Genomic DNA, 17,456 nt, shown 5'->3' on the forward strand with positions numbered 1-17,456 from the left:
CATCCATAAGCCTCCTGCCAAGTGATTTGTTAACATTTTTTTTTCTTTTCCGTCTAGTCTTTCCTTTATGAATATTCTACTTGGGAATTGTGATTGTGTGTTGTGGACTGATTTGCACTCTTGAAATTATGCTATTAGCATTTACTATGTCATTGAATATTCTTCAAAAATACCATTTTTAATGGCTGTATAACTTCTTAGCTAATCATAAATTGTCATATATTAAACATTTCACTGTATTTAGGCAAATACGATTTTCTGGGTTGTTTTCCCACCAGTTTTTAGCTCTGTGATGAACATCTTTGCATACAAGTCAGTCATATTTCTGGTAGCTCTTTTAAGTTATTTTCATTAGGTTATGACATTCTTAAAAACAAGATCTTTGTTTTGATGACTACTGATTTCCAAACACATGGCACAGTGGCTGCAACAAAATAGATAATCACTAAATATTCACTGAATGCATAAAAGTTACATTTCTAAAAGGGAAATTATTGAATGATAGGACAGATGTGTTTTAGCGTTTTTGATGTTCTGAATAGCTGAAACATTTATCACATTATCACCAAAATTTAGTATCATTATTTACTTTGCTTTCAAAAGTGTCTTTTTCATTTTAAATGGAGATCTCATTTCCCCAAAGTATGAAATTAGGAAAGAAAATTCTTTAGTTCTAGTTTTGTAAGTTTTACTGATGTATTTGTAAAAGCTGCAGCTTCTATAAGTAAGGTGTCCTATGGATTAATTACTCTTCTGTTTCAGATAATACCCTAAAGCTATTAAAGGAGTTAACAAGCAAAAAATCTCTTCAAGTGCCAAGTATTTATTATCATTTGCCTCATTTATTGCAAAATGAAAGAAGCCTTCAACCTGCTGTGCAGATTGGTAATGGAAGAACAGGAGGTATGTTTATTTTGTTTCTTTTTGTGGTTGTACTGCTGGTCTTAATTTGTGTCTTGCAGTATTACATTGACTGTTAGAAGTCTGGGCGAGGAGAGAATAAAAATCCTTTTTCTGTGCATGGTAACTTAGGATTCATTCTAAAGTTTACATTGAAAGGAGGTGGACATTTTTCTCCATAGACCAGATTAATGGAGCTGAAAAGGATCACAAGAAATCTAGTTCAAGCCCCTTTCTAGGCAGAAAAATGTTTAAACCTTTGTAATTTTTAATTTTAAAAATTTGAGATAGATGACCTTGTTTTCCTTTACATTAATAGCTGTTACATTAATGTCAAGAAAATTTTTCTTATATCTGCCCCTACTTTTTCTTGTAGAGATAGAAGTACATAGTTATTTTATTTTACCTTTCATTTAGTGATAGAAATATGTTACTTTGTTTCTTTTTTTCTGATCTAACCAAAGATAATTTATACCATTTTCTTTTCTCTTAGAGCTACAAGACTTTCTTAACTTTTTCTTGTGGGATCTCTTTACCATTGGTTTATGCTTTTATTTCTCTACTTTGTGTTAATTTTTCTTTGTAGACTTTTAAATATAGAGACCAAAATATTATTTTGCTCTCCTAGTTAGTAACTCTTTAACAAATGATGAAACCATAACTTCACAGTAATTGAAATTTATCGTTTTTAATTTATTTTTAAAATATATTTTATTGATTATGCTATTATTGTTGTACCCAATTTTCCCCCATTACACCACTCCACCTGGTACCCCCATTCCCTGCAGCAATCCCCCACTTAGTTCATGTCCATGGGTTGTACATGTAAGTTCTTTGACTTCTCCACTTCCTATACTGTTCTTAACCTCCCTCTTCCTATTCTGTACCTACCATTTATGCTTCTTATTCCCTGTACCTTTTCCCCCATTCTTCCCCCTCTCCTGCTCACCTGATCTCTATATCTATGATTTTGTTATTGTTCTGGTTATTTGCTTAGTTTGTTTTTTATTTCTTAAGTATATTTTATTGATTATGCTATTACAGTTGTCCCATTCTTTTTTTCTCCCCCTTATCCATCTCCACCTGGTATCCCCATTCACTCCAAATTCCCCACCCCCCACTTTAGTTCATGTCCATGGGTCATATATGCATACAAGTTTTTTGGTTTCTCCATTTCCTATACTATTCTTAGCACCCCCCCCCCGCTGCTGTCTATTTTGTACCTACCAATTATGCTTCTTATTCCCTGTACCTTTTCCCCATTCTCTCCCTTCCACTCCCTACTGATAACCTTCCTTGTGATCTCCATATCTGTGATTCTTTTTCTGTTCTAGTTATTTGCTTAGTTTGTTTTTGTTTATTTTAGGTTCAGTTATTGTTAGTTGTGAGTTTGCTGTCATTTTACTTTTCATAGTTTTGATCTTCTTCTTTTTCTTAGTTAAGTCCCTTTAACATTTCATATAATAAAGGCTTGGTGATGATGAACTCCTTTAGCTTGACCTTCTCTGGGAAGCACTTCATCTGCCCTTCTATTCTAAATGATAACTTTGCTGGATAGAGTAATCTTGGTTGTCTCTCCTTGCTTTTCATGACTTTGAATACTCCTTTCCAGCCCCTTCTTGACTTTATTTTGTGGCCATATTCAACCATTTCTGTGAGCATCCTGATTACCAGTGTTTTGAACTCTGCATCTGATAGGTTGGCTGTCTCCTCATTGTTTAGCTCTTTTTCTAGAGTTTTGACCTGTTCTTTCATTTGAGCCATATTTCTTTTCTTGGTGCACCTGTTACCTTATAAGGGGCAGAGCCGTTGGTACTTGCCAGGGTGGGGCAACACACTTTACTGCCTTATGGTGTTGTATGTGGGAGAGGGGTCAGAGAGAACAATGCCACTTGCTCGGCTGTTGCCCCACTTTCAAGAGACTGGCAGTTTCTCCCAATGCCACAACCCCCACAGGTTTTTATAGCCAGAGGTTTTGTGGCTTTCTTTTCCTTCACTGGAACCCTGGGTTGTATGGTCTGTCTAATGCCCCAATAGTTTACAAACTTGGGACAGCCTGGTCTGCCAGCCTGGTCTGCCAGGTCTCTCACCTGTCCATTTTACCAGTTGCCATGTTGCTGTGCATCCTCCCTGCCCTCGCTGCCCATCTCTGCCCCTCCTACCAGAATGGATGAATGCTTCTTCTCTAACTCCTTGGTTGTTAGACTTCCATACAATTTGATTTCCTGGCAGTTCTGGTTATTTTTTTTTGTTTTTAAATTGGTTGTTATTCTTTTGGTTGTGAGAGGAAGTGAAGCACATCTACCTATGTGTCCATCTTGGTTGGGACTGCTTAGTTTGTTTTTATGATTCAGTTGTTGATGGTTGTGAATTTATTGCCATTTTAATTTTCATTGTTTTAATGTTATTTTTCTTACATAATTCCCTTTAACATTTCATATAATGAGGGCTTGGCAATGGTGAACACCTTTACCTTGTCTGAGAAGCACTTCATCTGCCCTTCCATTCTAAATGAAAGCTTTGCTGGATAGAGTCATCTCAGATGTAGGTCCTTGCTTTTCATGACTTCAAATACTTCTTTCCAGCCTCTTTTTGCCTGCAAGGTTTCTTTTGAGAAATCAGCTGATAGTTTTATGGGAACTCCTTTGTAGGTAACTATCTGCTTTTCTCTTGTTGCTTTTGAGATTCTCTCTTTATTTTTAACATTTTGCATTTAATTATGTGTTTTGGTGTGGTCCTCTTTGGGTCTATCTTGTTTGGGACTCTCTGTGCTTCCTGTACTTGTATGTCTATTTCTCTCACCAAGTTAGGGAAGTTTTCTTAGATTATTTTTTCAAATAAATTTTCAATTTCTTGTTCTTCCTCTTCTCCTTCTGTCACCTCTATGATTCAGATGTTGGTACATTTGGAGTTGTCCCAGATGCTCCTTAGCCTATCCTCATGTTTTTAAATTCTTTTTTCTTCTTGCTGTTCTGATTGAATGCTTTTTTCTTTCTTATGTTCCAAATCATTGATTTGGCATTATTCCCTCCACTGTTGGTTCCCTGTAGATTTTTCTTTATTTCACTTAATGTAACTTAATTTCTGTCTAGGTCTTTTTTATGTTGGTGCAGTATCCAGCAAGTCCTTCGAGCATCCTGACCAGTGTTTTGAACTCTGCATCTGATAGGTTGCTTATCTCTATTTCATTTAGTTCCTTTCTGGAGTTTTGTTTTCTTCTTTCATTTGGGCCATATTTCTTTGTCTCCTCAATTTCACAACCTCCCTGTGTTTGTTTTTGTGTATTAGGTAGAACTGCTTTGATTCCCTATCTTATCAGTGAGGCCTATTGTAGAAAAGTGTACCTATAAGTTGCATGGGGCGAAACCTTATGTAATTGCCAATGCAGGGCAACCCATTCACTGCTTTGTGGTTCTGTATTGTGGAGGGCTCAGAGAGGGTACATTGTTGCTGCCTGACCCCTGGAGTTTTGTCCAGGATGAAGTTATCTCTCAGTATCCCCCCTGTTGCCAGTCACTTCTCTTTGTCCCCCTATGCCACTGTTGCCAAATCACAGAGGGGATGGGTCTGTGTAAGTCCTAAGACCTTTGCGGGCCCTTTAAGAGGATTCTTTTGAGGACCCCACAGTTTCTTCCATTGCCCCAACCTCCACTAGTTTTTGTAGCCAGAGGTTATGGGGACTTATCTTCCTGGTGTTGGAATCCTAGGCTGGGTGGTTTGGTCAGCAGCTGGGATCTCTTGTTCCCAAGGTATCCCTCCCATTTTTTATCCGGCACACGTGAATGTGGTACTTCCTGTTCTGTGTCTCTGTACCTCTCCACACCATTCTGCACCTCTGCATCTCTCCACCTCTCCCTGCCTATCCATTCACTTCTCTGTGTGTCTCCATTCCCCTACCCCTCCAACCCATCTGGATGAACTGAGCCTTGAAGGTTCTCCATCAGTTAATTTTCAGGAAAAAGAAAGATGAAATCAAAAAATAGATAAGGTGCAACTAGACAATGGAAATAAATACATTGTCTTGGAATATAAGGAAAGAAATGGGGAATAAATGACTAAAATCAAGCCGTAGGAAGCATGATAGGATAAAAATACTTGACTTCCAATGAATATTGAAAAAGGGAGGTAATTTAGTTATAACTGAAGGTAGATTAGTAAATGAAGATTGAGAATGCCAAATTAAGATTGTTGCTAATGTTTCTTTATATTAAAGGAAATAATTACTAGAATTTGAAAACTTTCCAGGAAAATTGAAGAAAACTGGAATAATAGCTTTGTTAAATTATAAAAACTACAAGGCAGCAGCCTTATCTATTTTATGATTGTATTTTGGATTGTTTAGTATGTAATTGATGTATTATAAATGCACAATTAATTCTTGAATAGGAAACATTGGACAATTAAGTGGAGCAAAGTATTTAGCCCAGTCCAATTGAGCCCATTGGCTCTATTTCTCTTTGGTCCTTGTTCTACGTTGCTCCTCCTTATAAGGATGATTTGTCTATATTGGTCACATATTCTGAATCTTATCTCTTAGAATACATACATTTCTAGATTACAAGCCATAGAAGAACATAGTATCAAACAAGACCAGGACAGGCTGGGTTATACTGTGTTAACTAAAACCCTAAAATCTCAGTGCTTTAAGAAATGTAGGGTTATTTATTTAGTTTTTGCTCAAAGTACACTGTCAGGGTTGGTGGGTGTTTTGTGTATCATTGGTCACTAGGAGAGCCAACCATACAGAGTAGCTGCTGTCCTGCTAAGGGAGAAAGACAACTCTGCAGTTCCTCTGGCTGAGCCCATGATTTAAGCATGAGGATGAGCCTGTTACTAGTCACAAGCCCTTCCAGTGTTCTCCTGAACCTGAAGGGTACGGAGAAGTACAATCTTACCTTCTGCCCAGAAGGCAGGAAAAACTGCCTTTTTTGTGGTAATTTTGTGACATACCACAAGCACAGATACTCTAAACCGAGAAGTTTAGCTGAGATTAGTACTCTCATTTTTAGTGCTTTTGGAGTCCTTGAGTGCCTTGTTTTAAACTAAAAATATTAAATTTTACCTCCAAAACAGTGTATTTGGGAAAAATGGGTTCTCTAAACATGCCATCTAAACTTAAAACAAGCCCTGTCTGGTGTGGCTCAGTGGATTTAGTGCAGGCCTGTGAACCAAAGGGTTGCCGGTTCAATTCCCAGCCTAGGGCACATGCCTGGGTTGTGGGCCAGGTCCCCAGTCGAGGGCACACTTGAGAGGCAGCCACTCATTGATGTTTCTCTCTGTTTCTCCATCCCTTCCCCTCTCTAAAAATAAATAAATAAAATCTTTAAAAAAGCAAATAAAGTTAAAACAAAACAGAAACAAAGCAACCCAAGACCATGGCAGGGAATAGAGTTTGCATTATAACTTTATACTGTTTGTGTTTGCATACTGTGGGTCGAGCATGTATTTTGCTTTTTCCATATGCAGAATCTTTTAACTCCTTATAAGTTAACATTTCTTGGAAATTCTTTGCATCATAAATGTTATAGTCTTAATTTATGTTCTGAATATTTAAGACATTTTTAATTTAAATTCTGAGGTAAGTTAAATAAAGTATATGGAAATTTGTTTCCAGGATAGCTTAACCTGTATTAGGCATCTCAGAATAATATAGTCAAAACAGTGTGGTGTTTTCATTAAAAGATTCCCCCATCCACTTACTCAAGGCATCCTTCAGGCCTCCTCTTCATCTCTCCTAGTCTTAAGTCCCACTGGAGAATGTCTCCTAAATCCATGTACTCATCATCTTCAAATGTCCTAATTCAAATCACCATATTTTCCTTTACTTGCAGTAACTTCCTGATTTTCCCAAAATGCTTTCACTCTTAACACCTTTGTATCTGTTCTCCACAAAATTTGGTAAACTTTTAAAATTAATGAATTGGTTAATGTCACTCCACTACTTACAGCTTTATGATGGCTTTCTCTTGTTCTCAAAATCAAAACTAAATTCAAAATTCCATGTGAAATGACCACTAACTAATGCTCTGAATCTAGGCTCATTCTTAACTATGTTAAGATCATTGTCTCTTCAGGGCCTTACCGTTCTTTCTTCTGGAACATTCTTCCTCTGTTCTTTCTTGTTATTAATTACCAGCTCAGTTGATACCAGAGAGGCCTTCCATGACCCTCACTATCAATAAAGGTACCTCTCCCTCTCCTTCCCCTAATCACTCTTTCTAATATTGCTTTATTTTATTTGTATAGTACATGTTACCCTCAAAGATTGTATTATTTTATCCCGTCTTCTAGAATATGTTCCAAAAAATTGTTAAAACTTAATTGTTTTTAACATTCATAAAGTATTTCTCTACTGATTTATAGCATGTGGGATACAAAGACTTCTTTTTTAAATTTTAATTATTTTTTAATTTATTTTTTATTATTGTTTATTCTGTTAAAGTTGCCCCAATTTTTCCCATTTGCCTTCCTCCTCCCAGCCTACCCCCTGCTCCCACAGTCAATCATCACACCATTGTCCATGTCCATGGGATATTCACACATGTCCTATGGCTAATTTCTTCCCCTTCTTTCCACCATTCCCACTCTCCCCACTTTCCTCTGGCAGCTGTCAGTCTGTTCCATGTTTCCATGTCCCTGGTTCTGTTTTGCTTATTAGTTCATTTTGTTCATTAAATTCCTCTTATAAGTGAGATCATATGGTACTTGTCTTTCACCAACTGGCTTATTTCACTTAGCATAATAGTCTCAAGTTCCATCCATGCTGTCACAAGAGGTAGGAGTTCCTTCTTCTTTCTGCTGTGAAGTATTCCATTGTGTAAATGTACCACAGTTTTTTAATCCATTCATCTATTGATGGGCATTTATGTTGTTTCCAGCACTTTGGCTATTGTAAATTGTGCTGCTATGAACATAGGGGTGCATAAATTCTTTTGAATTGTTGTTTCAGGATTCTTAGTGTACAATCCCAGCAATGGAATTACTGGATCAAAAGGCAGTTCTGCTTTTAATTTCTTGAGGGAATTCCATACTGTTTTCCACAGTAGCTGCACTAGTCTGCATTCCCACCAACAGTGCACTAGGGTTCCTTTTTCTCCACATCCTTACCAGGTTAAAAGATAATATTTTTTAAAGACTTTCTGAGAAATACAGCCCTACTATAACACAATGTATGTATTCCTAAAAATTACCATACTATGCATAATTGTGGAGTAAGCTGAGGAAAATGGGGTTAGGATTACAACATTCAACAGCTTTGCCAATCATACATAAAAAAAGAACCTAATAAAAATGCTAGCACTATTTTACACATGTTAAATGATTGATAAATAGAAAATTACTGTTCGTGGGAATGCAGACTGGTGTAGCCACTGTGCAAATAATGTGGAATTTCCTAAAAAAAACTAAAAATGGAACTGCCTTTGACCCAGCAATTCCACTGCTGGGGTTATACCCTCAGAACCCTGAAACACCAATTCAAAAGAACCTATGCACCCCTATGTTCATAGCAGCACAATTTACAATAGCCAAGTGCTGGAAGCAACCTAAATGCCCATCAGTAAATGAATGGATCAAAAAACTGTGGTATATTTATAGGATGGAATACTGTGCAGCAGAAAGAAAGAACTACTATCCTTTGTGACAGCACGGATGGAACTAGAGAGCATTATGCTAAGTAAAATAAGCCAGTCAGTGAAAGATAAATACCATATGATGAACAAAACAAAAAAGCAAGCAACACAGAACCAGAGACATGGAAAAAAGAACAAACTGACAGTAACCAGATGGGAGGGGGGAGTAGAATAACTGGGGAAAAAAGGGGAAGGGTTGTCAGGGAACATGTATAAAGGACCCATGGAGGAACACAACGGGGGTGGGGGAAGGATTGAATATGGGAAATGGGGGTGGGTAGAGCAGGGGAAGAGTAATAGGAGGAAAATGGGGACAACTGTAAATGAACAACAATAAAATTAAAAAAGAAATAAAAATAAAAAAGAAAATTATAATAAATATGGTACTCTACCTTGAAAAAGACCCAATGTGTGTTAAAATGAGCTTCAGAAGGACTGCATCTTGGAAGCTTTGAAGGAATGGTGCAAAGCAGGTTATCTGAAATCTGACAGAAAATTGTAACACCAGATGTAAATAGGTGTGGTTCATAGCACCATGTAGTGAGCTGAGGCAGCTGGTAACTCAGCTGGTAGTATGTATATTTTGTAGATTTCTACATTATTCCATTTAGTTTTCTGAATTCAATTCCGTGGGTGCAGTTTTCTGTATTATCTAGTGAAGTGTTTGTCCCCGAGGAGAAATGGCACATAACCAAATATGAAATCCATGTTATGCTAAAATGGTTCTCTAATATACTGATCACACATAGGGACAAATTTGCCTCAAAACAAGCATTATAGAACTGAAATTTTAGAGTTAAATATAGTTGTATGAATAGTACACTTTCCATATTGCTTACCAAGTTCCTCTAAATGTTTATATCTTACATATCCATAGTACCAGAAAATAAAATTGATGTTATACTGTCAATTATTCAGATTTTGTCATTTTTTTCATTATTGTTTTCCATTTCCAGGAGCCAGCTCAAGATCCCATATTTTACCCAATTATCATGTCTCCTTAGTCTTCATCAGTCAGGGATAGTCCCTCCTTCTTTCTTGTCTTTCCTGGTATTGACACTTCAAAGAGTATTGGCCAATCAGTTATTTTGTGGAGTATTCCCTAATTTGGATTTGTCTGATATTTCTTCCTGGTTAGATTGAGGTTATGCATTTTGGGCAGGGAAACCACAGAAGGGATGTCATATCCTTCTCAGTGTACCATATACATGAAATATGGGACTTTAATTTTTAAGATGTGTTTAGTGTTTCTAAGGTTTAGTTGTATAATTAAATTTGTTGTTTATACTTTACAGCCATTGGTTTTTAATGTGAGGTTTAATATCCTTCATTTTTATTGGTTCTTTGACATCATTTCTTTTGTTATGGATAAGCACTGTGGAGAAGAATTACAATATTATGAGTGTGCCTTTATATACTTTGGTTATTTTCTTTTCTGAAATTTAGTGTATTTTGATCCCTCAGTTATTTTTATCAATTTGAGAGGGTACGATACTTTTAAAGTAGTGGTGTTTTTTTGTATTGTCTTTGTAAAATCTTTTTATATAATGACTATCATTATTTTGTTTCAGTTTCAATAGTGATGGGAATTCCTACTGTGAAGAGAGAAGTTAAATCTTACCTCATAGAAACTCTTCATTCCCTTATTGATAATTTGTATCCTGAAGAGAAGTTGGACTGTGTAATAGTGGTCTTCATAGGAGAGGTAATTATTTAATTGTTGTTATTTTTTTCACCACATATAATCTATAAGAGTTGAAACTATAATTGAATATTTGAATATACTTTTATGAGCATTTTTTACAAATGTGATGGGTAAAAGTTAGGTGATATTCCATCCAATAATTACATATAAGTCTTACTTGTTATGTTCGCCTTAACTTCTCTCCTGCAGTTAAAATCAAGGAATAGTCATCTGTTTTTGGTAGGATAAATATTACATGCGTTGATTTTTAAGAAGAATGAGTTCCTATTTCTAGCTCCAGGACCTAAATTTGGAGAATTGCACTGATGTTCTTTGGGAGCTGTGAAACCTGAGGAAGTTTTAGCCTAGCCTGGGGTTTCATTATCTTGTTATTTTCTCCACCCTTCATCTACACACACAAGATGCAACCATCAATATTATTCAAAACAAAATATCATAAGAATGAAGGCTATTATATTTCTTGTATTTTAGTTTGCTCAAAAGGTTTAGGGAAAGAAATTTTAAGCAAGTTTTTCACAAATAATGAGGAAGAAGCACCCTGGAGTATTATATTAATTATTATGTAGAATTTCAGAATGTAAAAGGATTTAGTGTCATTTAGGAATGATTCCCAACTTTTCAGTGTTTCCTATATCTTTCTAAATGAAAATGTTCTTAATGTCTACTTAATATAAGAGTAAATAAATGCATACTTTTCAAAACAATTACAAAAATGTATAATTAAGAATTATCTGTTATTCGTCCATACAGATAGAACAATTACAGGTATTCTGAAATATACCGTAAGAAAATTTTCCATTATTTGTTTACGTATATATAAATGTATTTGTTCTCTCTATATTTTAATGTCATGGACATTTTTTTCATGTTGAAAAGAATATCACAGCATCATTTTTTCTGGCTATAAAATATTCCACTGTATGGTTTTAACATAATTTATTTATTTCTGATTGTTAGACATTTAAACTGCTCAAGTTTTTGCTCTTATTTTCAACATGGTATTGAGCATTAGTGTAAATAAACTGTTGGGAGGTGGGATTCATTTCTAAATGTGAAATTGCCTTGGTCCACATCCATTAAAATGTTCACACATGGCCAAAATACCCTACAGAAATTGAGCCAGTTTATCTCTTTTCCAACATTCAGTGAGAAATCTTTCCCGTTCCCATCCTCTGCTGGACAATAACAGTCTTTAATTTTTTTTGTCAATTTGATGGGTAAAAAATAATACATTGCTTTGGTTTAATTTATATTTCTTTACTGAGTGGGCTTAAATGTTGATTCATAGGTTTTTATGGACCATTTGTATTTATAATTATTTTTATAACCTTTGCTCATTTTTTATTTGTAAGAAATTTACATATATGAGAGGAATGGATTCTTTGAAATATTTAGTCCAGTTACTCTTTTGCATGAATTTCGTTGATGGTTTTTCTTGTCCATTGTAGAAATTTTACATTTTAAGCTATTAAACTTATTATTTGCATATTGTATACCAGTAGAAATTGGTACATCTTTAGAAAGCAATTTGGCAATAGCTATTAAAATTTAAAGTATACTCTTTGACACAGTTTTCTGTAAGCACATATACATGTATACAGCTCCTATATGTGCATTAATAAAATGAATAGAGAAAATGGCCCTCGCCGGGTTGCTGAGTTGGTTGGAGCATCATCCTGTACACTAAAAGGTTCCAGGTTTGATTCCTCGTTAAGGCACACACCTAGGCTGTGGGTTTGATCCCTGCTTGGGGCGTGTACAGGATGCAACCAGTCAGTGTTTCTCTCTCACATTGATGTTTCTCTCTCTCTCTTCCCTTCCTTCCACTCTCCCTCTTTCTCTCTCTCTAAAGTCAATAAACATATCCTTGGGTGAGGATTAAAACAAATGAATAGAGAAAATGGTCTCGTGGAATATACTGTAAACCATTAGTAGTAGGTATCTTGAAAGTTGAGATTACAGGGAGATTCCACCTTCTATTGTATACAGTATTATAAAATGAGATTTTTTAACAGTGAACATGTTGATTTTTAATCAAAAAAGTCTTAATACTATAAAAGAAAAAATATATTCTTATACACTTGAAAAATAATGTACAGTACATAGATAGATTAGTGTATATAAAACTTCAAAACCCTGTTGCCGTAGCCATTCATTTGATGCTAAGATGTAATAACACTCTACTTGGAGTCAGACGACTTGTGTTCAGGGCCTAGATTTTGCCACTTACTGCCACTTGAGCAGATTGTTTTATTTTCTTCATCCTCAGTTTCTTCATCTCTAAAATGAGAATATATAATGTTATTGAGCCATCTGAGCTTAGTATTGTTACAGGGAGGCATGAGGATATTTAGTACACATGAAGAGGTGTTGTGAATTCAAAGTGTGGTGCAAAGTGTCAGCAGTATTCTGATCTCTGAACATGCACCCACGCCCCCCCCCACCGAATTGCAGTATTTGTATATGTATCTATATATACTTTTATTTATTTATTTTGGTGATTTTTGCTGAACATTTATTTTATTTTAATATATCTTATTGATAATGCTATTACAGTATTTTCCCATTTCCCCCCCCCTTTATTCCCCTCCCCCCTGCACACTCCCTCCCACCCAAATTCCCCCCCTTTGGTTCATGTCCATTATTGTACATGTAAGTTCTTTGGCTTCTCCATTTCCTATACTGTTCTTAACCTCCTCCTGTCTATTTTCTACCTAGCATTTATGCTACTTATTCCTTGTACCTTCCTACCATGACCCCTGCCTCCCATTCCCCCACTGGTAACCCTCCATGTGATCTTCATTTCTGTGATTCTGTTCCTGTTCTAGTTGTTTGCTTAGTTTGTTTTTGTTTTTTTGTGGGGTTTTTTTAGGTTTGGTTGTTAATAGCTGTGAGTTTGTTGTCATTTTATTGTTCATATTTTTTATCATCTTTTTCTTAGATAAGTCCCTTTAACATTTCATATATTAAGGGCTGGGTGATGATGAATTCCTTTAACTTGACTTTATCTGGGAAGCACTTTATCTGCCCTTTTATTATAAATGATAGCTTTGCTGGATAGAGTCATCTTAGATATAGGTCCTTGCCTTTCATGACTTTGATATCTTTCCAGCCCCTTCTTACCTGCAAGGTTTCTTTTGAGAAATCAGCTGATGGTCTTATGGGAACTCCTTTGTAGGTACCTGTCTCCTTTTCTCTTGCTGCTTTTAAGATCCTTTCTTTATCTTTAATCTTGGGTAATGTAATTATGATATGCCTTGGTGTGTCCCCCTTGGGTTGAACCTCTTTGGGACTGTCTGAGCTTCCTGGACTTCCTGATAGTCTATTTTCTTTGCCAGATTCTGGAAGTTCTCCTTCATTATTTTTTCAAATCAGTTTTCAGGTTTTTCCTCTTCCTCTTCTCCTACTGGCACCCATATGGTTCGGATGTTGGAACGTTTAAAGTTGTCCTGGAGGTTCTTAAGTCTCTCCTCATTTTTGTGAATTCCTGTTTCTTCATTCAGTTCTGGTTGAATGTTTCCTTCTTCCTTCTGCTCCAAACCATTGATATGAGTCCTAGTTTCCTTCCCTTCACTGTTGGTTCCCTGTAGGTTTTTCTTTATTTGACATAATGCAACCTTCATTGATGCCTGGGTCTTTTTAATGCTGTTGCAGTGCCCAGTGATTTCCTGCAGCATCTTGGTAACCAGTGTTTTACACTATGCATCTGATAGGTTAGCTATTTCTTCATCGTTTAGTTGTAGTTTTTCTGGAGCTTGAACTATTCTTTCATTCGGGCCATTTTTTTTTTTTGTCTCGGCACCCTTGTTTTGTATAAGGGGCAGAGCCTTAGGTGTTCACCAGGGTGGGGCAACCCACATGGCTCTGTTGTGCCGCTGTATGTGGGGAAGGGGTCCGAGAGGGAACAATACAACTTGCTCCCTCTCTGTCAGTTTTCAGTCACTTCCCCTGCCACCCACAATCAAATTGGGCCCTTTTGGTGCTGATTCCTAGTGGATGGGTGTGCCTACATTCCAGGACCTTGTGGGTCTGTCCATGAACTCTCCTGTGAGCATGGGAGTTTCTCCCACCGCCTCAACCCTGACAAGTTATTTCAGTCAGGGGCTTTGAGGCTTTATTTCTCTGCACTGGAATCCTGTGTTTTGCAGTTTATCTTGTTCCCCAGTTGTTCCTCCTGGGTTAGCCTCATGCAAATGTGGGACCACCCGCTTCACCAGCTGCCACCTCGCTGAGTCTGCTCTCCACTGCCTTGCCATCCTAGTCCACCAGCTGCTGCCTTGCCATGAGTCTTCTCCCTCGGCTGCCTGTCTTTGCCCCTCTTACTGGTCTGAATGAATGTTTCTTCTTTAACTCCTTGGTTGTCAGACTTCCATACAGTTCAATTTTCTGTCAGTTCTGGTTGTTTTAGTTTTTAAATTTGTTGTCCTTCTTTTGGTTATGCAAGGAGGCACAGTGTGTCTATCTATGTCTCCATCTTGGCTGGAAGTCTGTGTCTATATATAATTTTAATATTTGTAAGAAAATGTTAACTGAACAGAAAAATTAATTTACAGAGTGATTGAATTGACTGTAGGCAATTTAAAATTCTTAATTATTACATTTGGTTCTACCCTGAATAGTTTTAACCTAAGTATCTGGTAGCCTGTGGCTCATTAACACTGGTAACAAGTGATATTCTCTGGCCTTTACCTTCGTTTATATATGGGATGGTTACTAGATCTAGACAGATCTCTAGCCTTTTCCTGAGCCCATATTTCCAACTGCCTACATAATTTGAATTGTTTCTATGGGCAACTATTAATCTGTCTATAACTAAAATAATCTGGTTTCCTCATACTGCTTCTCTGCTAGGTTTCCCATTTGTTTATTAAAGCTTCTTTACATCTTGGTATTAATAATTCTGTGTTCTAATCATTCTACTCCCAGTTCATTATGTTTACTTTGTGCTTTTTCAATTCTGGTTGAATTATTCCTTAGCCTGAAAAATTACCTCTTTCTTTCTCTTTTTCTTATTCATCCTTTAGGACTCAGTTCATCCCTTTTATAAAATGGTTCCTAGTTTCCCATGTGAAATTAATCTAGAGTAAATAAGCAAAAGTAAATTTATCTTTTGTAAACATTTTCAGTTTTTGTAAAGGATTGGATTACCTCTGGTTCACTTTAACATATGAGGAAAAATTAAGAATGAGAAAGACCTGGAGAAGAATCACATAGACAACAACGGGCATCATAATCTCTTCATCCCTGTTTGACTTTCTGCTCATTGTATTCTTTTCTTGAAGGGAAGGACCATAAAGTACCTCTCTGGGTGTAGAGAAGAGACAGAAAAGTAATTATTAGCTATATTTTGTTCTTTGTCTCTCCCTGGTGTTTCTCCCTTGGGAGTTCATTGGGTATATATGATGGGACACTTATAGAACATGCAGGGTTCTGGACAGTTGATTATTGATGCATCATTTGAAAGTTCATGGATTCCACTGTGGAATTGCAGAAGGAGTTAAGAGGAATGAATTCCAGATATTCTGAAGGATCCCTGAGATGATCCAAGTGTGTTGTTCACATTTTAAGATTGTATCATTTTTGTGTCTACTTTTACATAGAATTTAATCATAATTTTTGTATTCTAATAACTTGTTTCTGTATATATTTTTATTCTGTATGCCTCCTTATTTTTGTTATATGTTTTATGCTGTTATTTACATTTCTTATTATACTACATCATTATATTATTTCTATCATTCATCATTTCTGACAAAACATTTTTCTACATTGTACTCTGAATTTTAGCAAAAATTTATTTTCCAGTCCCATTCTCATGTTTGGAGAGTTCTGTATTTTATGAATCTTGGTAAGAGGAAATGCCTCCCTCCCACTATGGGAACTAAAAATGTCAGATATTTTCATTACTAGTTCAGGCATGTGACCTGGGCTCAGCCACTTAGATATTCCTGTCCTGGACTTTGAGTGGAGCTTTATTTTTTTCAGATGACACAGAAACCTCAAAGGAATAAACATGTAAATTATTAGAAATAACAGGAATTTATCAAGGTGGTTAGATATAGGATCAACTTATATTTCTATACGCTAGTAACAAAAATAAGAAAATACATTTAGAAGAAATATTTTTCTAAAGGATCGTGGATTGTGGACAGTCCATTCTGGTGATAGATAGTGGTGGTGGAGGCAGTGGTATCTTTCCTGGGGTCACATGGGTAGGGTCCAGAGGTATTGAAGATTGATGGTGAGGACTTTGCAAGCTGTGGCATTTGGAACATTCTGTGATTTTTGGATGTCATCCAGCCTTATTTTTGCCACCTTTATAGCCTGGTTCCTTAACCTTAACTGGAGGTTCTATGAAATCTGATCATCATCTTCCAGTAAGTTGATTTCTGACTATTCTGCCAGAGTCAATTACGGTTGCAACTAACATCCTGATTGATAGAGCTTGTATCTTGTTCAAAAATACCTAAATTACTATATAACTGCCACTGAAACAGAACATGCAATCAACATGGATGCTCAGGGCTAGGTGGCTAAAAGTTATTCCAAGTGAAAGAAAGAAATGAAATGAATTTTTGAGGTGGGTTTCAGGTAGAATATTGCCTAAATTATAACAATCAGATTATGATGATAATAAATGTAGAAATTGCTGAATTTTGAAAAAACTTGAGATAGCATTCTTTAGGTAGCATACTCTTTTATAGCATGCTGATTATTCACATTGTTTCTTCAGTTTGCCTAAAAACATTTCAAAACCGTGTTCAATTTTCAAGTTCCTAAATGGAAGGATTCAAGTTGAGATTCTATAATGAAATAACAAATTCATCATGTTGGAAAAGCACCTAAAGGTAGTCTCTGAAAAACTCAGTTTAGAGAATTTTCAGTTCATAGTATGTTTAGTATATAGTGTGAAAATAGTTTTTCATTTTATTTAGTTTTTTGATTTTACTGTTGTACACATTTTAATTGTGTTTTACAATCAGAGTGCCTGAGGCCTTTACTATGCCTTCTTTAAAATTCTTTAGCCAGCTTATAGGCACAAATTTGCAAAGCAGGTAAATTTATAAATGAATGTAGAAATTGAATAAGAGAATTAATCAAATTGCTGTGGGTTTAAACATTTCTTTCATTATATATTTTATTTGCTAAGAAACATTTCATATTTAGTTATTAATTTTTTGGATAGATAATATGATCATGTGCTTTAAAACTTATAAATG

General features: G+C 35.9%; 1 protein-coding gene across 3 annotated transcripts in view; it reads left to right on the top strand.

Moving 5' to 3' along the window:
• Positions 1 to 17,456, top strand: part of MGAT4A (alpha-1,3-mannosyl-glycoprotein 4-beta-N-acetylglucosaminyltransferase A) — a 125,772-nt gene that overhangs the window by 48,958 nt on the left and 59,358 nt on the right. For all 3 annotated transcript variants that reach the window (XM_028517768.2, XM_028517767.2, XM_036030094.1), the window contains exons 3-4: positions 763 to 903; positions 10,103 to 10,236. In XM_028517768.2, coding sequence (XP_028373569.1) covers positions 763 to 903; positions 10,103 to 10,236 — 275 coding nt within the window. The remainder of the gene's footprint in view (positions 1 to 762; positions 904 to 10,102; positions 10,237 to 17,456) is intronic.

The sequence above is a fragment of the Phyllostomus discolor genome, chromosome 6, assembly GCF_004126475.2.
Source record: "Phyllostomus discolor isolate MPI-MPIP mPhyDis1 chromosome 6, mPhyDis1.pri.v3, whole genome shotgun sequence".
In the NCBI taxonomy this organism is placed as follows: domain Eukaryota; kingdom Metazoa; phylum Chordata; class Mammalia; order Chiroptera; family Phyllostomidae; genus Phyllostomus; species Phyllostomus discolor.